Source organism: Protopterus annectens, chromosome 11.part0, assembly GCF_019279795.1.
Source record: "Protopterus annectens isolate FY-2018-M chromosome 11.part0, PAN1.0, whole genome shotgun sequence".
Taxonomy (NCBI): domain Eukaryota; kingdom Metazoa; phylum Chordata; order Ceratodontiformes; family Protopteridae; genus Protopterus; species Protopterus annectens.
This window is the reverse complement of record NC_056745.1, coordinates 99,622,537-99,645,577: the sequence shown is the minus strand read 5'-3', so window position 1 is coordinate 99,645,577 and position 23,041 is coordinate 99,622,537. Positions and strand designations below refer to the sequence as shown.

General features: G+C 45.6%; 1 protein-coding gene across 1 annotated transcript in view; it reads right to left on the bottom strand.

The window, feature by feature from the left end:
- Positions 1–23,041, bottom strand: part of CD9 (CD9 molecule) — a 629,923-nt gene that overhangs the window by 317,134 nt on the left and 289,748 nt on the right. Inside the window, exon 5 of the mRNA XM_044087176.1 lies at positions 2,079–2,190. Within this exon, the coding sequence (XP_043943111.1) occupies positions 2,079–2,190 (112 nt within the window). The remainder of the gene's footprint in view (positions 1–2,078; positions 2,191–23,041) is intronic.

Here is a 23,041-nt window from a genome sequence, read left to right as displayed (position 1 = left end):
TCGGAAGGATTGAGGGAAGACCAGTTCCCCCTCTCTTTCAGCATTTCAAGGATGTCTGAAAGAGACATCCTCAGATGGGGACCTTGGGGATCCTTCAGACTCATCCAAGTCTGTATCGGATGTGATAGACTCAGTCCACATGCTTCCTCTTACATGTTCTCTTGCGCGGAGGTTCACCTGACGGATCAGGAGAAGCCTCGGAAGAGGAAGATATTCCCAGTGGGGAAACCTGAGGAGTTGGATCTCTGGGTCCGGGAGCAAGAGAGTGGGAAGAGACATCAGCCGCACCGACAGGGACTGCTCCGAAGCAGATGTCGGGGCAGAGCTCACCAACGCAGACGCTCTGAGGGAGAACGGGGTCGGACAAGGGTCCGATGCCACTTGCCCCCTCGGAGCCGGCAAGAGACCAGGCGCCCGGATCCCTCCAACGAAGACATCAAGGAGATCGGAGCAGAGGACGACAGAGCCGAAAGGGGAGGTATCCGCTCAGACGCCACAATGGTCACGGCTCCGAAGAGCTCCGGCTCCAAACTCTGGGGGAGAGTCAAAGGAGGAATAGTAGGTGGAGTTGAAATAGCTGCTGTCTGACAAGACGGGCTATGAAGCATTTGGGCCAGTGCCTGAGACTAACAGTCTATGGACCACTCTCAAGGTCATGGTCGGAAAGCCTGGATGACAGAGAAGAACTGCTCCGATGGCTCCGCTCAGAGAGCAAGGGTGACCCTGGAGGCAAATGAATAGACTCCAAAGATGGGGACCTGGTCCTTTTCCTGGAGACTGATGGAGCCAAAGGAGCTGAAGATAAGTCTGCTCCAGCCGGAGCCGACCATGAGGGTTGAGGTCCAGAGGTATCAGCGCCGAGCGGAGCAGATGCAGGAAGTGCAACTCAGATGTATTGGCTCCAGCCGGAGCCGATACTGCCACAGATAGTGAGCCACCAGCCGAAGGCTTGGAACTCTGAGCCGACGGCTTGGCTGGCTTCGAAGGTTTCCCCGACACACAGTCTTAAGCCCCTTAAGATTAATTTGTTCCTGCGTTTCTGCAGGACTCTTGGGATGGACGCATGGCACATGGAACAAGAGTCCTGCAGGTACAGGGGTCCCAGGCAGTAAACACAAGTAGTGTGACCGTCTGTCAGACATCTTCCGACAAGCACGAGTCATACTTCTTGAAGCCTGAGACCTTTGTGTCCTTCGACATAGCTGTCGGAGTGAAAGGGCACTCACACACACACAAGCGCCCAATCCAAATAAAAACTAAGAGAAAAGAGGGATACAGTGTACAAACACGCCACAGACCACACAGAATCCCTATCAGGAAAGGGAGCAGGCCTAAGGCCTAACCTGGGGGGGGGAATAATTTGGGATAAGGGAAAAAATTCACGCTAACGGGGAAAAGTTTGAAATTAACTGTTAAGCTAAACGAAGAAAGGGATGGAAAAAACTAAGCAGGAAGGTAACTATATTATAATTCCCAACACCAAGAGCCGGTAAAACGCACCTCGCTGGCGAAAGCGGCAAATGAGATCAGAGTAGTTATCGCCTAGCATCATGGGATATAGGGGTGCCTCGAGCCGGTAAAATTAGCTCTCGAGCTTTAGTAAGTGGCAGAGTCGGAGCCGAGGTTCGGCTCCGAACCCATCCATTAAGAATGAAGGCGAGATTGACAACTTAACATCTGAAGTCTGCTCAGACAGGAGGCAAAAAGATCCACCCAAGGAATACCCCAGCAATGAAAAACATTCAGAAAGCCTCCTGTAAAAGACTTCCAATGAAGTAACTGGATGACAGAATCCAAGAACCTGTGGTAACACTGCTAAATTGGAAAACTGAATGAACTGGTGAAATAGGAGGATCTGGCCAAGTGGCTGAGAAGGATGAATGTCTGATAGACTTGTCAGGAAAAACTTATGACCTCTAGAATCCAACACTCTTAGGCTTCTTACCCTTCAAGATTTGCTTGGGATGTCTACACAGTCTTCAAAGGGTAGGTCCCTTGAAATTTAGTAATGGTGGAAGAGAAAAAAGTTTAGGTTTACAACACCACAGCCAAAGAGGTTAGGAGTCCTTTGGTCATACCTTCAGGGAGAGCCTATAACCTGAGCCAGGAATCTCTCTCAATAACGAACTGACGCAGCCACCATAGAAAAGCACCAGCAGCATAGCCGCATTTGATGGAATGATGACAGACCTGTGAAGCAGAGCAAAGTAAAGAAAAGGCAGAGGACATAGCTTCAGAGTCAGGCGTGTTAGTGAATACACCCCCCCAAGCGTAGACATCGGATCCAAAACATACCTGGTCACGTGGGTCTGGTAATTTATGGCTCTGTTGCCTAAGATGACAGATGCACCACCTTAATATACCTATCCACAGGCATACTGATGTGCCCTCCCAAACAAAAGGCTTTTGAAGATAACAGAAATGAGAGGTATAGTTAGAGAAAAAACAGGGGGCTGGAGGGAGGGTAACCAGGACTGCAACAGTGAATACACTAACATCTACATTTATGGTAATTGTACACTTATGGTAATTGTACACAGCTGTACTATATTCTTTGTGTTTCACTGTTGCAGTCATTACATTTGGGTAGAATCCCAAAGCTATGGTTAGGAGGGCGGATTTGTACAGCATTAGCAGCAGCTATAAGGACCTGCAGGACAGCAGTGGCAAAGCCAGCTCTGGATTTAGAGAAGAGAGGTAAATGGTAATGTTTGGTGAACGTATGAACTGAGCTCCAGGTCAGCTTCTAGAATGTCTCTGCTTGGAACCCCTCTGAGAAAGGCTGCAGAAACTGATGCAGCCCTGGTGGAATGAGATCTGATCCCCTTGGGGACAGTTTACTATGGTGCATGTAGCAGAAACAAATACAATGGCTTATCATTTGAAACAGCCTTTCCCTCTGCCCCTGCAGCAAATGCCACCTGTAAATGTTCAGATTTTCTTAGAGATTTTGTCCTGTTTAAGTAGGATCTTAGTTGTCTGTGTACATCCAAAGAATGCAGAATCCGCTCACCCTTGTTCTGTCGATTTGGGAAGAAAGTTGGCAGATAAATGGTCTGATTAAGGGCTACACTAGATACCACTTTAGGCATAAAGGGTGGATTGGTCCCGAGAGCCACCCTGTCCAGGTAAAAAAATAATAAGACTCCACTGCCATAAGAGCCTGTAGTTCTGAAATCCTTCTAGCTGAAGTGACTGCTAAAAGAAAAGCAGTTTTCCAAGAGAAATTTTGGGACTGCAGTAACAGCTGGCTCAAAAGGAGGTAGAGTGAGTTTTTCCAAAACAGAATTGAGGTCCCACGCAGGAGTTGGTGCTCTCCTGGGAGGTCTTAAATTTTTGGCCCCTCTGAGGTACTGCTTTAGCGGAGGATGAGAAAAGAGGGGAGGCTCTGTGTTCCAATGAGCTGAAATGGCAGAGGCATGGATATTCATGGAAGAAAAAGATAGGCCCTTGTGAAGCATCTCAATTAAATATTGCAGAATCTGAATACTGGGAATTCCTGTGCTTATTCCTTGTGCTTGGTTCCAGGCACAGAATCTTTTCCATTTGTCAGCAAAAGATTTTCTAGTACTAGGCCTTCTAGCCTCCAAAATGATATCCATCACAGGTTTGCTGAGAGATGTAACTGGTGAAATTAGTTGATTAGCCAAGCTGCAAGATTCAGAGTATGGAGCAGAGTGTGCAGAATTTGATAGTTCTGCAGAGACAGTAGGCAAGGTGTGAGGCAGGTACTACGGAGGAAGGTGAGACATTGCATAGGAGCGGGTACCAGTGCTGGCGCAATCAAAATCATTGTCTGAATTTTAGTAACACCTTGGAGAGCAAAGGCAGAGGGGGTAAGGCATAGACTGAAGGATAGAGCATCCACTTTAAAACTATGTCTGGGCTCCCCCATTTGCGTGTCAACATGCTGAAGATTTGTTGATCCAGTTTCCATTTGTGTGGGTCCATAAGATTTCTGCTTAGTCAGTCTGCCAGAGTATTGTGCTTTCCTGGCAGGAATTGAGCTTGTAGATGTATTTGACAAGTCAAGGCAGTGCTCCACAATGCCATGGCTAGTCTGCAAAGGGGGTAGGAATGGGTACCCCCCTGCTTGTTTATGCACCACATGACTGTGGTGTCGGTCTTTATCAGTAGTTGTCCTGGATAAAGATGGTCCTTGAAGGCCGTCAGGGCATTCTGTACAGCTAGCATCTTCCTGGTCGACATGTAGGTGCATTTGATTTGGGCTCCATTGGCCCTGAATGCATCTCCCTGCCAGATGCGCCCGCGCCCACCTCCCCCCCCAAGCATAAGGTGAGGAGTCTTTAGTCAGGGTTTGGGCATCGGAGTGGAAAGAATGACAGTCCCTTGTTTTGGTGGCAGGCCTCTGCCCACCATAGGAACTCTAGCGGCAGGCAAGGAATGATCGGAATCATTGTTTCCAGGCTGTGACCATGTTGACTCCATAAGCTTTTTAGGTACCATTGAAGTTTCCTCATATGCAGTCTTGCATATGGAATTCTTAGAATGCAGGATGCCATGAACCCCAAGGCATGCAGAATTTGTCTTGCAGATAGCTGGGTTTTTATGGCCACCGGTTTGAAGTAAGTCATCAATTGAATTTGTTTTTCTGGCGTAAGGTAAGTCATCTGGGCAGTTGTATTCAAGCTTGCACCCAGGAATGTAATTAGAGAGGGTACCAGTTTGAAGAGTGTCCTTGTTTTCTGCTTGAATTAGACAATCGTCTAGGTATGGATAAATTTAAATATTTCTTTGCCTGCAAAATGCAATTACTGGTGCCAGGCACTTTGTGAAGACCCTGGGTGCAGTAGATAAGCCAAAGGGCAGTGCAGAGAACTGGTAATGCAAATAGCCTGCTTAGAAGCAGAGGTATCTTCTGCAAGATTCCCCGATTGGGATATGCAGGTAAGCCTCTCAAGTCTAGAGTTACCAACCAGGCATCCTTGCCTAGCATAGGTAGTAACTGTGAGTCAGCATCTTGAATTTTGGAATGTCCAGAAATGTATTTAGAATGGATAAGTCCAGAATTGGACGCAATGATTTGTCTTTTCTGGGTACCAGGAAAAATTTTGAATGAAAACCTTGTCCCTTTTCTGGTACTGGTTGAATAGCCCCCATATTCATGAGGGACATAATTTGTTTCTGGGCCTCTGCCCACTGATTTGGAGGCAGATCTGGCCATCCGTTTGGGGTTGGTAATGTGTGGAAATGAAATCTCTATCCCTGGGATACTATATTTAAAACCCACTTGACCTGGGTAATCCGTTGCCAGTTTTGTGCGTGAAGTGCCAGTTTTCCCCCCAAAGGGGAAGCCAAAAGACAAGTGCTTGGTGATTGCAGTGGAAAGTCATTGACACAGTTTACCGTAGGAAGGTGCCTCGTTACTTCCAGATTGGAGGCAGAGGCACCCCATTGCTTTGGTCTACAAGTTCCTTGCGACTGAAACCTGGAGCCTTTGGAATGTCTGGGTTTGACCTGAGCGGCTCTGGTGGGTACCGGAAAGGACCAGTTCTTAGTAGGCCAGTGCCTACTGAACCTGGGTGGCTGCACTTGTAGGAAATCTTTTACAGTTTGCAAAGATTTAGCTTCATCTTCCATCTTTTTCAAACCTCTTCTGCCTTGTTACCAAAGACTGTCCTGTTGTAACAGAGCATCCAACAATTTTGCTTTAACATGGTCAGGCAGATTTTGCTCCTTGAGCCAAGGAATGCCTTCTTACAGATCCAGTTACAGCAGCCCTGCAAGAGACCTCCAAGGAATCAAAACCACACTGCAAAGTATGTTTTCCAACTTGTTCAGCTAAATACAATAAACCCTGCAACTCTATTTTCCACACAGTCAGAAATAAACATTTTCTGTTTAAGCCCAGGACATGCTGCTGATATTTAAGCATATGAAATTGACAGTTTAAAGCCAATTGCCAAGGTTGCAGATGTGCAAACCTTCTTACCCCATCTATCCAGTGCCCTGGAATCTCTATCAGAAGGGGTAGGATTTTTAGCAGTAGAAGCCTCCGCCCTTGGGACCCCGCAAAATGGTTTCAGGGTCAGCAGTAGGGTTTTTAAAGAGGAACTTGTGGGAGTCAGGAACCTTGTAATATCTGTCTGGCTTACTAGGAGCCAGAAGCAGGGAATCAGGAGTCATACTGGATTCTGAGAAAACATCAATGTCTAAAACAGGAGGTATAGCCAAAGGCCTACGCTGAGGAAGAAGGAAATCCCCAAGTCTCTTTAGATTCTGAGAAATCCTGACTCTCCCAGAGAAAGAGTTCCCTTAAGGTATGCAAAGTTTCTCCAAAAGAAAAATCCTCAGGAGGAGAAGCAGAAGGGATGGAATCTTCTGCATCAGAATTCTCATAAGTGGGAATAGATAAGTCCTGATCAGAAGAGGAATCAGAAGAAAAAGAAACCTGATATGAGGATTCATAGTCAGTGCCTTGCCTAGGCCTCTTAGCAGGAGGGGGATGGGTACCCCTGATCAAGGTAATTAAATCCTCAGCCATTTTGATCATTTGTATTTTAGGCATTGGGGCTTGTACAGATGGCCCAAGTGTCGGTTTTTTAGACATAGCAGATTTTGGCCTTAGTTTTGAAGATAGCATTGGTTTAATATATAAATCTTTAGGCCTGAAAACTCCCTCAGAAGCCAGTGCCTGCTCTGCGGCTCCGGACCCATCCAAGGTAGAGACATCCGCAGGTTCAAGTATCTCGTAGCATACCAGACTAAGAATGGGTCTCAGTAGAGGCCTGCAAATCAAAAGTAGCGGGTATCAGGGGCTGCAAGAGCACAGAGTACCAGCAAACCGGCGACTGGCTTAGGAGAAGCTTAGTCAGTTTTGGACCTAGACGGTCTTTCTTTGCATTTTTTTTTAAGTATTCCGGTAGTCTGATTGCTAACAGATGACATTTCTGGATAGTTAAATCCAGAGCCAAAATATTTAGAAACAAAAATATATCTACGTTTAACAGTGCGTTGATTAAATTTAGTACAAAAACGACAGCAAGGCACGTTGTGGTCAGAGCCTAGGCAGAACACAGTACAAATGAAAATCCTTATGAGATATTTGCTTCCCACAAGTAATACAATTATTAACTTACTAACATCGGTAAGGAACAAGAAAGTTTCCCCAATGGAGTACTTAGCTTTTAGTTGAAGACTTCGGTTCTGAAACTCGAAAACAAAAATACAGAGTCTGCCGACCGGCACTTGCGAACTGCTTTGGGCACCGCGCAGCAAGAAAGACTGATGTAATGGCATCTGCTGCATGTTTCATAGCCCTGACGACCTGACGTCACTGAAGGGACAGCAACAGACGCAGGACCCAAGACTTTGTTAATCAGACCGACTGAGGGTAACCTGCCAGCAGATTACCCAAATGTAATGACTGCAACAGTGAAACACGAAGAACATCAAGCACCACATGCATGGTATACTGTTTTTTTCTTAAGAACCTCTGCCTAAGAAGCTTAGGTTGTTTGTCCTGCCCAACCTCAAGAGAGTCAGGGATGACTCCTTTACAAGAACCTGTGGAAATTCTACTCCTGGTTGCCCTCAAGACATAAGCTGCAGCTTCACAAATCCAAATATAAAACCAAACAATCCAACTACCAATGAAGGACATATAAACCACCACAAAGTACAAAGTACAGAATACCAGAATGACCACCATGAAGTAAATCAAGTTCATTCAAGGCTGAGCTCTTTCTTCCCTAATCAAGGGACTTCAGAACAATACAGTAAAAACATCCAGCCACATATATACCCCACCCCAATTAAACAATTCCATTCTAATTAAACTAATTATAAAACTGTAAAAAGTCAATTCTAAACTTGAAAATGAATAAATCACAAAACATATAAAGTTGAAGCGTCCTTCTCATCTGCCACAGACGTAGACTCAGCAGACGTGCACAGCCAACCCCATGTCAGCCTCCAACAGAATCATGACAGACAGAAGTACTAGATCCAGAAAGTCCTCTGGTTCTATATCTGACCCTATGAAGACATCCTGCAGAAGCAGGACAGCAGAAGTCTCCAAATGCAGCTTTCTGGACTTTTTTGGCAAAGAGCTGAACATCTAGGCAGGCAGAAAAGGAAGACATGGCTCCCTGAACTAACAGTTTCAGATGCTGGTTTGATATACAGATAAAGAGTATCAATGGCTGTGCAGGTTCTTTGATACAAAGGCATGGCAAATAATGCACAGAGTATGACTGTGGTTAGTGCCTAATCGGAGAAGACACTGTCTTAACAGGGAATGTGCCACCCACACTCACCTTTCCCCTTTCTGGATGACATGAAGTAACCAAAACGAAGAAATAGGAGGGTCTCCAGCTGGGTACTTTTGCCTTCAGCTCTGCAACTGAAAAGTACAGTTTTGTACCTACCATAAATGTAGATGTTAGAGGATCCACATTGCTGCAGTCAACCTGTGGGTAGTCCGCTGTCCTCGGTCGGCCCGAATACCAAAGTGTTAGGCTGGCGTCGGTCATGGTCGCTCAGAGCTGACGTCAGTACACAGTAGTACTTAAGCGCATGACCGACGCCATATCCTCAGTCTTTCTTGCCCCAGATGTCAGAAGGCCTAAAAAGTAAAGGCCATAGCCAAAATAGAAAATACCCAACAACCAACAGAGAAAAATAATAATTCTCCCAAAAGAAACACAGCAACCCCAAACTATAGAGGGGAAGGAGGGAGGCAAAATTGGACTGCAGCAATGTGGATCCTCGAACATCTACATTTATGGTAGGTACAAAACTGTACTATGTTCTTAGTCTCACATTGCTGCAGTCATAACCTGTGGGTAGAATCCCAAAGCAAAGGAAAAGGGAGGCTGGCAAACTAAAAAGCATTAGGAGCTGCTAACATGCCCTGTAAAACTGCAGTGGCAAACCCAGCCCTAGACTTGGAATAAAGAGGGAGATGGTAATGTTTAGTAAAAGTGTGCACTGAACTCCAAGTAGCTGCCTCCAAAATATCCTTAGTAGCTACCCCCCTTAAAAAGGCAGTATATGTGGCAGTAGCCCTAGTGGAATGAGGTCTGATCCCAGCCGGAACATCCTTTCCATGATGAGAATAACAAAAAGCAATACAAAGGCCAATCCACTTAGAAATAGTTTGCTTTGAAACAGCTTTCCCTTGTGAACCCAAAGCAAAAGAAATAAATAACTGTTGAGTCTGCCTGAACTCTTTAGTTCTGCTCAAATAATAGCGCAACTGCCTGTGAATATCCAAAGAATGCAAGACTTTTTCCCCTTTATTTTGGGGATCAGCATAAAAAGTAGGCAAATGAATAGACTGGTTTAAGGCCACATTAGAAATAACTTTAGGCATAAAAGTAGGGTTAGTACGCAAGGACACCCTATCCTTATGGAAAATCAGGAAAGGTTCCACTGCCATGAGAGCCTGTAATTCAGATACCCTCCTAGCAGACGTAATGGCCAACAAAAAAGCAGTCTTCCAAGACAAAAACTTTAACTCAGATGTAGCTGCAGGTTCAAAAGGAGGTAAAGTAAGCTTTTCCAACACAAAATTGAGATCCCAGAAAGGAGTAGGAGCTCTACGTGGGGGCCTTATGTTTTTTGCCCCTCTAAGAAATGGTTTAAACAAAGGGTGAGAAAATAAAGGAGGGTCACAATCATAGTGAGCAGAAATGGCTGCAGCATGAACTTTCACGGAGGAAAAAGACAAACCCTTGTCTAGTAATTCAGTAAGGTACTGTAGTGTAAAACTCAAATTAGGCACGGAGACATCAAAGCTCTTTGCTGTGCTCCAAAGAAAAAATCTCCTCCATTTATCAGCATAAACTTTTCTAGTACTAGGCCGTCTGGCTTCCAAAATGACATTCAAAACTTGAGGAAGCCGAGACCCCCCAGGGTCTAAAACAGAATACGCCAGGCTGTTAGATGCAGGGACTATACCCTGACATTGAGAAAATGATTGCTTGACTGGGACAACAGGTGAGGAATCGGTGGCAAAGGCCAAGGAGGCTCCCGAACTAAACTCCTCAGCAGAGGATACCAGTGCTGGCGTGGCCAATCCGGTGCTATTAGAATCATGCAAGGCTTGTCCTGCCTGACTTTCAAGAGTACCTTGGGAAGGAGAGGCAGAGGAGGGAAAGCATAGACGTGAAGGTTGTTCCAACTGAAAGATAGAGCATCCACATTCCAAGCTTTTGGGTGAAACATCTTTGTGCAAAATTTTGGCAGTTGGAAATTTAGTGGAGAAGCGAACAGATCTATGTCTGGAGTTCCCAAGCCACTGTCAACTGTTGGAATACGTGAGGATCCAATTTCCACTCGTGGGGATCCACAATTTGCCTGCTCAATACATCTGCTAAGGAGTTCTGTGCTCCTGGCAGAAACCGTGCCTGAAGAGTGATGTGCAAACTCAGAGCAGTCTCCCACAATATCATAGCTTGTCTGCAAAGAGGGTAAGAATGGGTCCCCCCCTGCTTGTTGATGTACCACATGACTGTTGTGTTGTCTGTTTGAATCAACACCTGTCCTGGTTGAAGTAGGTCCTTGAAGGCCATCAGGGCAAATTGGACTGCTAACATCTCCTTCATGTTGATATGCAAATGCTGTAGTCTGGGAGGCCACGTGTCTTGAATCCATTTCCCATTGAAGTGAGCTCCCCAAGCCAGGTCTGAGGCATCCATCGTTAAGATCTGACTCGCCTCTGGTCGGGTCACAGAGAGTCCCTTGTTTAGGTGACATTCCTGAGCCCACCACAAGAATTCCTTCTGGATGCAAGGTATTATCTGAATGACGGTGTCCAAATCGTGGCAGTGAGTCCATACACTTTTGAGATACCATTGTAGCTTCCTCATATGCAATTTGGCATTGGGAAGTACCAGAATGCAAGATGCCATGTTGAAGGACTGTCCTTGCAGTCAGCCTGGACATTACTGATAATTGCTGGAAGTACAGGTGAAGATTTCTTTGTTTGTCTGGGGTCAAAAAAGCCATCTGAGAGGCTGTATTCAGTCTCACACCCAGAAAGCACATGTCTTGAGAGGGTACTAGACTGGACTTTGTTTCGTTCACAGAATACCCTAGGCACCTTAAAACTGCCATTACATACTGTAGATGTTGAAGTAACTTGTCTTTGTCTTGAGCAAGAATCAGGCAATCGTCCAGATAAGGATAAAGTTGTATTCCTCTCAGTCTTAAGAAGGCTATCACAGGAGCCAGAACCTTTGTGAACACCCTGGGCGCAGTAGATAAGACAAAGGGCAATGCAGAGAACTGATAATGAAAAATACCAGCCCGAAAACGCAGGAATCTCCTGCAACTGGGCCTGATAGGAATGTGAAGATAAGCCTCGGAGATCCAGAGTTACCATCCAGTGATCTTTGCCTAGCAGAGGCAGAAGTTGCTGTAAAATTAACATCTTGAACTTTGGAATGTCTAGGTATGTATTGAGAATAGACAAATCCAGAATTGGCCTCCAAGTGTTTCCTTTCTTTGGCACTAGGAATAGGAGAGAATAAAACCCTAGGCCTACTTCTGACGGAGGTACCACCTGGATTGCCCCCATTTGTAAAAGCAATGAAATTTGTCTGTGAGCCTCCAGCCTTTGCTGAGGAGGTACATCTGGCATGCCTTTGAAGGGAGGAAAAGTGTGAAAATAAAACTTGTAGCCTTGATTTATTATGTCCAACACCCATTTGTCCTGGGTGACCAAATGCCAATTTTGTTTGAAAAGTGCCAACTTTCCTCCTAGAGGAGCTGCCAGACAGGAAGAATCTGGCAGCTGGAGACACAGGTCATTGGGTCTGTTTACGAAAAGGCTGACCCCTGCCCTCACCAGAAGATTGTGCAGGAGAACTCCAAGTCCTAGGTCTGAAAGAACCCTGAGCGTGAGCCCTGCCCCTACCACGTCTAGACCTGCCCTTAGACTGAAAATCGGAAGAAGGGCAAGACCATCCTCTTGCAGGACAATTCCTGCTAAACTTAGGGGGCTGCACTTGCAAAAATTCCTTAACCGTCTGCATAGACTTAGCTTTGTCTTCCATCTTTTTCAAAACTGACTCCACAGGAGAACAAAAAGAACTTCAGATTGAAGAGGAGCATCCAAAATTCGAGCTTTAACATGCTCTGACAAATTTTGATCCTTAAGCCAGGCATGCCTACGAATAACTGCACCAGTAGCAGCCACCTTGGAAGAAGCCTGAAGAGCATCGAAGCCACACTGCAAGGAATGCTTACCAACTTGATCTGAAGCATGAACTAAGTCCTGCAATTCCTTACACTCTATACCCTCAGCTAAAGCATCTACCTTAGATTTCAACTGACCTAACAAAGTTCTGATACTTCAGCATATGAAACTGGCAATTTAAAGCCCTCATAGCTAGCGTGGAGGAGGTATACACTTTTTTACCCCACCTATCCAAAGCTCTAGAATCTTTATCCAGAGGAACTGGATTCTTAACTACAGAAGCCCCGACACCCTTAGGCCCTTTAATAATAGTTTCCGGGTCAGCTCTAGGGCTCTTATACAAATATTTATCTGCCTCTGGAACTCTAATACCTGTCTGGCTTGACAGGGGCAGGGGGTAAAGAATCAGGATTAAGGGAAGCTTCAGAAAAAACATCCTGAACAACATCTAAAACAGGGGGAATAGCCAAAGGTCTGTGTTGTGGCAAAAACAAAAATTCCCTAAGCCTCTTACGAGAATCAGAAAAATCCTGACCTTCCCACTTGAAATGCTCCCTTCATGGAGTGCAAGGTTTCAGAAAAGGAAAAATCTTCTGGAGGAGAAGCAGAAGGACATGAATCCTCTGCATCCGAATCAGAATAGGGGGGGAAGTCCTGAATATCCTCAGCTGAAGACTCAGAGTAATCTGAGGAATGCTCCAATCCCTCTAATTCTGTCTCCACCCTAGGCCTCTTCTCTGGAGGGGGCATAGAACCCCTGATCAAAGTAATCAAATCCTCTGCCATTTTCAACATAGGTTTTTTAGGAACAGAGCCCGAAGAACTAGGGCTGAGGCCTGTACCAGAAAGACCAGGTCTAGCCTTAGCAGGGCCTTTAGAGACAGAAGAAGGCCTAATAACCTTTTGTAAGGATGGAACCACAGAAACTTGAGAAGCCCCCTCGGCCTGACCTAACTCCTGAGAGGCCAACTCCTGTAATAGTAAAGGTTCCCCCTGGGATTCAGCTGAGGCCTCGGCTGGATCCACAGATTCAACCGTAGATTCCATAGAACCGGCGTCCGCAACGGACGACTCATCCGGTTTAGACTTTAAAGATTTATCTTTTCACTTTTTTGCGGTAGCGGGCGGAGGATCAAACGGCATGTTGTAGTTGCACCGCTTACCGAAAACAAGCCTAGCACAATCTAATCTGCATTTTATGGTGCGCTTATTAAATCTAGCGCAAAAGCGACACCCGACTACGTCGTGCTCAGGCCCCAAGCAAGGAATACAGAGAGAGTGATAGTCCCTATGAGGTATCTGTTTCCCACAAGAAATACAATTATTAACTTTGACATCCGGATAGACTGAGGCAAGAAAAGACAAAAATATTCCCCAATGGGGTACTTAGCCCAACTTGGTCTTCGGTCTGAAACTCAAAAACTGAAAATTTCAGAACGCCGAACGGCACTCGCAAACACTGCTTCTGCTTCGGACCACGCGGCAAGAAAGACTGAGGATATGGCGTCGGTCATGCGCTTAAGTACTACTACATACTGACGTCAGCTCTGAGCGACCATGACCGACGCCAGCCTAACACTTTGGTATTCGGGCCGACCGAGGACAGCGGACTACCCACAGGTTATAACTGCAGCAATGCGAGACGAAGAACATCATCAATGACTCCAACTGAATGAAAAAACAGCATTCAGACTAGCAGAAAAGTTCTGAGGAATTAGTGCTCTTCAATATTTATGTACCTTACATCTCTGTAGGGGCATGCATCTTGATGTATAGGTTTCATAGGCTGGTAACTAGGCTTTTGGGGTCTCTATTAAAAGCCTGAAACGCCATAACATCAAAGCTATGTACATAGACAAAGGTCAATGTACGTATCAAAACACAAACGGCGAAAAATCACAACTCTGAATGTGTTAAGACAACAAGGAGCACCTCACAGCTACATTCACACTATTAAAAACTAAAATTAATCCACCTTTGCAGGGGGACACCCCCCCACTTAAATATACCAACTCCAAGACTATCCCCACAATCACGTGGCTGGCTTAAACACGTTCAGCATTGATTTTTGCCGTTTATGTGTTTCGATATTTATGTACATCGACCTCTGTGCCGATGTACACAGCTTCGATGTTACGGCGTTTCCGTCTTTTAATACAGACCCGGCTATTAGCCCAAGGGCCTATACAAGCCTAGCCATAACAATTCCCTGGCTATTTCTTTCCACAAAATTTACTTCCCACAATGTTTACTTCCCTGGTGGCAGAACATGCGGTTTTCCTCAGTAGGATATCCTTTAGAAGGTAAATGCAAAAATAATAAGGAACATCTACCACAGAAGTAGAGGTATCCTAGCTCAGTAACTAACAGCCTTTTTTGTGCTTCTGATGCCTCTAACCTCAGATCTGAAGGGCTCTTTCACACTTCCTGTCACAGAAAGTACAGTTGTGTACACTTACCATAAATGTAGATGTTGGAGTGTATTCACTGTTGCAGTCATACATTTGGGTTATCTGCCTGCAGGTAGCCCTCAGCCAGCCTAATTATCAAAGTCTTGGGTCCTGTGTCTGATGCTGTCATCTTCCATGACGTCAGGGGTATAAAGCATGCAGCTGACACCACTGCATCAGTTTTTCTTGCCCCAGATGTCAGGTGCCCCCAAAATGGGAAGCAATTATATGTAAGGTTACACCTCCAACAAAAAGCAAATGCACCAGAAAGCTGAAATACACTAATCAAGAAACAAGGTATAGCCAAGAGAAGTCGGGGGCTGCAGGGAGGGTAACCAGGACTGCAACATGGAATACACTAACATCTACATTTATAAGTGTACACAACTGTACTATGTTCTTTGTGTTTCACTGTTGCAATCATTACATTTGGGAAGATTCCCAAAGCTAAGGAAGGGAGGAGAAGTTAGAAAGCATTAGGACCAGCTATTAAAAAGACTGCAGTAGCAAAACCAGCTCTGGATTTAGAAAATAGGCAAGTGGCAATGCTTGAAGGTATGTACAGAGCTCAAGGTAACAGCCTCTAGGATGTTCCTGGTAGGGACACCTCCGAGAAAGGCTGTAGAGGTAGATGCAGCCCTGGTGGAATGTGGTTTTCTCCTGTGGGGCAGGCTTTCCATGTTGCTTATAGCAGAAAAGAATGCAATGGTCTATCCACTTATGGCCTTCTCCTCTGCCCCTGCAGCAAAGGCAACCAGTTCAGTTTAGTCCTGTCCAAATAAAAATCTTAGTTGTCTGTGCACGTCCAAAGACGTTCTCCTTTGTTCTGTGAATTAGAAAAGGTTGGCAAATGAATGGACTGCTTAAGGGCCACACTGGATCCCACCGTGGGCATAAAAGGATTGGTCCCGAGGGACACCCTGTCAGCATGGATGATGGGCTCCACTGCCATGAGGGACTGTAGTTCAGACACTCTTCTTGCTGAAGTGATGGCTAGAAGGAAAGCAGTCTTCCAAGAAAGGAATTTCAACTATGCAGTTGCAGCTGGCTCAAAAGGAGGAAGTGAGCTTTTCCAATACAAAGTTAAGCTCTCAGGGTGGAGTAGGGGCTCTCCTGGGTGGTCTTAAAATGTTGGCCCCTTTGAGGAATTGTTTCAGCAGGGGGTGAGAGAAGAGGGGTGGCTCAGTATTATGTGCTGAAACGGCTGATGCATGAATTTTAATTGATGAGAAGGAAAGGCCCTTGTGAAGCATTTCTAAGTAATGAAGAATATGTGGTAAGCTGGGCACTGTTGTGCCCATCCCTAGAGTCTGGCTCCAGGAGCAGTATCTTTTCCACTTTCCTGCATACGATTTTCTAGTACTGGACCTCCTTGCCTCCAGGTCATCTAGCACCTGCTTACTGAGGGATGCTATTGGAGAGCTCAGGGAATTAGCCAGGCTGCAACGTTCAGGGTATGAAGTTGGGGTGCAGAATCTGGCCCTACTAGGACAGCAGGGAAGGGGTCTGAGGCAGGTGCCATGGATCCAACAGTGACCTACAGCGCAAGAGGGGGTACCAGTGTTGGTGTGGGCCAGTCTGGTGCAATCAGTATTGTCCTTTGTCTTATTTGATCTTTAGCAGAACATTCGAAAGGAGGCAGAGGGGGAAAGGCATAAAGTGAGAGGCCTTTCCAGGTGAAGGAGAGGGCATCACCTTTCCAAGCTTGACTGTGGGAACTCCTTGTACAGAATTTGTCCAATTGGCAGTTCTGAGGGGAGGCAACCAGGTCTATTCTGGGTTCCCCTATTTGTTTATCAAAATGTTTTAATATCTTTGGTTCCAGTTTCCACTCGTGTGGGTCCCATGAGGTTTCCACTCATGTGGGTCCCATGAGATTTCTACTTAGGTCTGCCAGCAAATTTAACTTGCCTGGCAGGAATTGAGCCTGTAGGTGAACTTGGTAACTCAAGGCTGTGTTCCACAGAGCCATGGCTAGTTTGCAGAGGGGATACGAGTGTGTTTCCCCCACTTATGTACCACAACAGTGGTGGTGTTGGTCTTTACCAATAATTGTCCTGGAAGAATGTGGTCCTCGAAGGCGGTCAGGGAATTTTGTACAGCTAACATTTCTTTTTGACTGATATGCAGGTGCATGTGACTCTGGTTTCATTTGCCCTGAATGCACTGCCCTGCCAAGTGAGCACCCATGCATAGTCTGATGAGTCTGTTAGGGTTTGGGCGGCAGGGGGTAGAATGAATGGCAGTCCCTTGTTGTGGTAGCAGGCCTCTGTCCAAAGGAACACTGTCTTTATACAAGGAATGATAGGTATCACTGATTCCAGGTTCTGAGAATGTTGACACTATAGGCTTTTTAGATACCACTGTAGTTTCCTCAAATGCAATCTTGCATATGGAATTAGTAGAATGCAAGAGGCCATGAACTCCAGGGCTTGCAGGATTTTCCTTGCAGATAGCTGGATCTTTGTGGCCAGTAGTTTGAAGTACGCTGTCAAACTTTTCTGGTGTGAGGTAAGCCATCTGGGAAGTTGTGTTCAAGCTTGCTCCAGGGAATACAATTTGTTGGCAGGGTACTAGATGAGATTTCTTTACGTTTGTGTACCCCAGTGAGGTTAGAAGTTTCTTTACAAATGCCAGATGACTTGGTAGCATGTCCTGGCTTTCTGCCTGAATTAGACAATCGTCCAGGTATAGATATATTTGAATATTTCTTTGCCTGCAAAATGCAATGACTGGAGTTAAGCACTTTGTGAACACCCTGTGCGCAGTAGATAAGCCACAGGGAAGTGCAGAAAACTGAAAGTGCATGCAGCCTGCTCTGAAGTGTAGTTATTTCCTGCAAGATTTCCTTATTGGAATGCGCAGGTAAGCTTCCTTTTAAGTCCAAGACTGGCAAACAGGCAACTTTGCCTAGCATAGGAAGCAGATGAAGTGTTAGCATTCTGAAATTTGGGATTACCAAAAAGGTGTTTTAGAATAAAGAAGTCCAGGATAGGACACCAGGAGCGGTCTTTTCTGGGTACCAGGAAAAGGCTAAACCTTGTTCCCTTTCTTCTGCTGGGACAGGTTGGATAGCCCTGATACTTAGAAGAGAACCTGCTGTTGAGCCTCTGCCCACTTATTTGGGGGTAGATCTGGCCAACCATTTGGGGTTGGTAGGGTGTGAAGTGGAATCTGTATCCTTGGGAAACTATACTTAAACCATTTGTCCTGGGTAATGAGTTTCCATTTTTTTTGCATGCAGTGCAATCTTTCCACCTAAGGGAGCATGCAGTTGGGCAGGGCTTGGAAGGTTTAATGTTGTCATTGTGAGTTTTCCACAGGGGGTGTCTTACTACTTCCAGCTTTGTGGAAGCCCCCCACTGCTTAGGCCTGTAAGTACCTTGAGACTGTAGCCTAGGGGGTCTGCTGTTCTTGGGTTTGGACTGAAGGCCTGGAAGAGACAGGAAAGGACCAATTCTTAGAACCCCAGTGCCTACTGAATCTGGGAGGCTGTACTTGCAGGAAATATTTAACAGTTTGCATAGATTTAGCTTTTTCTTCCATTTTAAGGACTTCTGCTTTGTTGCCAAACAGGCGGTCTTGATTTAAGGGAGCATCCAATAATTTAGCTTTAACATGATCTGACAAATTTTGCTCCTTAAGCCAAGCATGCCTTCTAAGAACCGACCCAGTGACAGCAGCCCTGCAAGATGCTTCTAGAGAGTCAAAAACCACATTACAAAGTAGGTTTACCAACTTGTTCAGCAGAATGCATTAAATCCTGTAATTATTTGTAGCAGTCAGGAATCATTTTGTTTTAGTCCCATAACATGCTACTGATACGTTTAACATATGAAACCAGCAGTTTAAGGCCCTAATGGCCAAAGTAGCAGAGGTGTATACCTTCTTACCCAATTTGGCCAAGGCCCTGGAATATCTACCAGAGGGGGGTAGGTTTTTGGTAGTAGCCATAATGCCTTTAGGCCCCAGGGAAATGGTCTCAGGGTCTGCAGTAGGAGTCTTGAAAAGGAACTGGAGAGTCAGGTACTCCAATACCGGTCAGGTTTCCTGGGAGCCAGAGAGAATCTGGGGCCAGGCTAGATTCCAAGAAGGCATCTACAATGCCTAGGACAGGAAGGATAGCCAAGGGCCTATGCTGAGGTAGGAGTAAGAATTTCCTAAGCCTCTTTTTGGAGTCAGACTAATCGTGGCATTCCCAGCGGAAAAGCTCCCCAAGAGTGTGCAAGGTTTCACCAAAAGATAAATCTTCTGGAGGGGAAGCAGAGGGGATGGAATCGTTTGCATCAGAACCTTCATACGTAGATAAGGGCAAATCCTGGTAACCAGAAGAAACAGAAATTTCAGAATCCTGATCAGAAGACTCAGAAGGAAAATCAATTCTAGGTCTCAGAGGGAGAAGGCTAGCTTACCCTACAGTAATAAGGTCTTCAGCCATTCTTTGTTTTTTAGGCATATGGGCCTGACCATGCGGTTTGGACATCTGTTTTCTAGGCGTGGGTTGAGTTTTCGGCCTTGGAAGATAGCATCGGTTTGAAATGAAAGTCTGTAAAGCCTGAATACACCCTCAAAAGCCAGTGCCTGCACAGCGACTCCAGACCCGTCCAAGGTAGAGACATCCGCAGGTTCCACAGTCGAAGGATCTCTATGCATAATGCTCTGAATGGGTCTAAGTAGAGGCCTGCAAATCTGAAGTAGCAGGTATCAGGGGTTGAAAAAGCACCTCACAGAGTACCGGCAAACTGGTGACTAGCTTAACGGAAGCGTCGTCAGCTGTTTTGGACCAATGCTGTCTGCCGCTGTATCTATTTTTTTTGGAATGTCTGTAGTCTGGTGGCTTACTGAAGCCATTTCTGAATAATCAGAGCATCGAAGTAGTTTGATGCAAAAATGAACCGAATAGTTCGAGGATTGATTAAGGCACAAAACCAACCGCTAGGGACGTCTTGGTCTGGGCCTAAGCAAGAAATGCAGTACGAATGAAAATCTTTGAGGTATTTGCCTTCCACAGGTAATACAATTAACGGACATCGGTTTAGTGCAAGAAAAAGGATACCAAACAGGGTACTTAACTTTTTTGAAGACTTCGGTTCTGAAACTTGAAAATGAAAATTTCAGAAATCAGCCGACCGGCACTTGCAAACTGCTTCGGGCACCGCACGGCAAGAAAGACTGACGTAATGCCGTCTGCTGCATGCTTTATACCAGACCTGACGTCATGGAAGACCCAAGAGCATCTAACGCAGGACCCACAACTTTGATAATCAGGCTGGCTGAGGGCTACCTACTGGCAGACAACCCAAATGTAATGACTGCAACAGTGAAACACGAAGAACTTCCCTTGCTGTGGGGATACTAGAAGAGAAAGTTGAATTTTCTTTGTCTGGATTATAACTTTAGGGGGTGAATTTGGTGACAGCTATATCCCCCAAGTCTGAGGGTTTCTCTTTCACTACTCTCCCTTCAAGGAGTACTTCCTCCTCTTTTTTTACACAGGGGACACCAAGCACAGATAGGTTTGTACTTGGCAGCAGCTTTTAAGACTTATAGAAGATCTTGAACCAAAGGTAGAGCTTGGGATTGAGATGGACCCACCTGACACCTAGGATAGAGTTGCATACAGGAAACTTAAGCTTGGTGATTTACATTTCAGTTTTTGGCGTTTTAGAGCAGATTCTGTAACTGAAGCCTGGATCCTTGGTACAGGAATTGAAAACTTCCACGTCTCAGCCAGTGGTGTCCTTCCCAAGGAAGAAAAAGCATTGCCCGCCCTCTTCCAAGAGAGACCATTCTTCAGTGACAAAGAAAACAGGACATTTGATACAAATGCCGAAACCTGGCAGGTTTGGTGGGCTGTTCATTCTTTTGTAAGACAGCCACAAGCAGCTTAGTCAAAGGCAACACTAGTGTCAAACAGTCTGGGGGTCTTTGAAAGCTCTACTAGGAGCACAGGTCACGACAGAATAGATACCAAACTCATGTCATCTGCATCCTTCCATGCCTTCACCTTAAAACAACCCTGAGAACACTGCAGCAAACTAGATGAAGGCCTTGAGGGTCTATGTCTAGGTATCACTATGAATCGCATAGGGCTATAGACATTAAACCTGCAATGCATGTCCAAAAAATTGCAGCAAGAACAATCTAATATGTTTAGGGTGGATGCCATCTTTATAACTTTATAACAGACATCCTGAAGTTCTAAAGAGGTGCACATCCACCATGCACTGAATGGCAGAAAAGCTCTGGATGCCTGGCAAATGTTAACGTCTTATGCAGCTGAAGCCCCAGTAACAAAACTGCTGCAAGTGGTGATTAGTGGAGTTTGTACATTCGGAAAGTACAGTTTTGTACCCACCATAAATGTAGATGTCCGATATGCAACTGCAGTCCTGACATATGGGTTGTCCTGCCTCAGGCAGCCCTTCGGTCAGCCAGATTCCAAAGTCTGGGTCCGGCATCGGCCGATGTCGCCTGCTCCCCGTCAGAGCGGCTGGGGTATAAAGGCATCAGCAGACGCCATCTTCTTCAGTGTTTCTTGCCCCAGATGCCAGGTGCCCTCCAAGGAAGGCTAAATTTTGTGAATGGATAAACAGATAAACCAGACATGCACAACAGTAATAAACAGATACACCATAACATATAACCCCAGCTGATAGGTAAGGGGAGAAAGGACCCAAGGGAAAAACAGAGGGGTAGGAGGGAGGGAAAAACTGACTGCAGTTGCATATCTATCGGACATCTACATTTATGGTAGGTACAAAACTGTACTATGTCCTTCAAGAATGCAACTGCAGTCCTGACATATGGGATGAATACCATAGCCAAGCTGGGGGTGGTAGGACTAAGCAAGAGATGGTGTAGCTAGAAGGCCCTGCAGGACTGCCGAAGCAAAGCCTGCTCAGGATCTGGAGTATAATGGCAGGTTGTAGTGTTTGGTAAATGTTATATACGGAGCTCCATGTAGCAGCCTCTAGAATGTCTTTTGTAGCCACTCCTCTTAGAAAGGCTGTGGATGTGGCCATAGCTCTGGTGGAGTGTGGTCTAATATTAGCTGGCACACTTTTTCCATGGAAAGAGTAACAGAATCTGATGCAGTGTCCAATCCATTTGGAAATAGTTTGTTTGGCGACTGCTTTTCCTTGCGCTCCAGCAGCATAGGCTACAAACATACAAACAGTTGGTCAGACTTCCTGGTGGTCTTTGTTCTGTCCAAGTAGTAGCGTAGTTGTCTGTGTATGTCTAAAGTATGCAGCAGCTTTTCCCCTTTATTTTGAGGGTTAGGAAAGAAAGTAGGCAGGTGAATTGCTTGGTTTAGAGACACTCTGGATATCACCTTAGGCATGAATGAAGGATTGGACCCAAGAGAAACTCTGTTCGGATGAAAAATGAGAAAAGGAGGAACTGCCATGAGGGCCTGCATCTCCGAGACTCTTCTTGCTGAGGTGACTGCCAACAGGAAAACTGTTTTCCAAGAGAGAAATTGCATTTCTGAAGATGCTGCTGGTTCAAAAGGAGGAAGAGTTTATTTTTCCAAGACGTAATTGAGGTCCCATGCAGGAATTGGTGGTTTCCTTGGAGGTTTGATATACTTTATCCCTCTTAGAAACAGTCTTAGCAAGGGATGCGAAAACACAGGTGGATCACAGTTGTAATGTGCTGAGATAGCTGAAGCGTGGATTTGGATGGAAGAGTATGAGAGGCCACTGTGAAACTTCTGCCAAGTATTCTAATATCTGAGGTATGTTCATCAGTGATGCATCCTGGCCCTTGACATTCCAGATGATGAATCTCTTCCATTTGGCCGAATAGTTTTTTCCGGTGGAAGGTCTGCGTGCCTCCAGCAAAATTTCCTGAACTTTTTCGGAGAGGGAGTCATGGGTCACAGTCATGGGTCACAGTCATGGAACCCTCCAAGCTGTCAGCTTCAAGGTTTGCAGGTTCTGATGAACAGTCCTGTAATTGTGTTGAGTCAGGAGCAGAGGCCATTGAGGCAAGGGCCACGGTTTGGTGGGAGTTATGCTCAGTAGCAGTGGATACCAGTGTTGCCTTGGCCAGTCTGGAGCTATCAAGATTCCTCTTGGTTGTTCTGCCTTGATCTTCAGTAACACCTTGGTGAGTAAAGTTAGAGGAGGGAATGCATAAATTGCTAGGACATTCCAGCTGAAGGAAAGAGCATCCGTTCTCCAGGCTAGAGGATGGTGTATCCTTGTGCAGAACCTTTCCAGGTGATGATTGAGATGAGATGCAAAGAGGTCTATATCTGGTCTTCCCCATGCAGTTATTTGTGAGAAAATGCGTGGGTGTAGCATCCATTCGTGTGGATCCAAGAAATTTCTGCTCAACCTGTCTGCCAGAACATTGTCCTTGCCCGGAACAAACTGGGATTGCAAGTGGATGTTCAGTTTCAGGGTTTTTTTCAGGG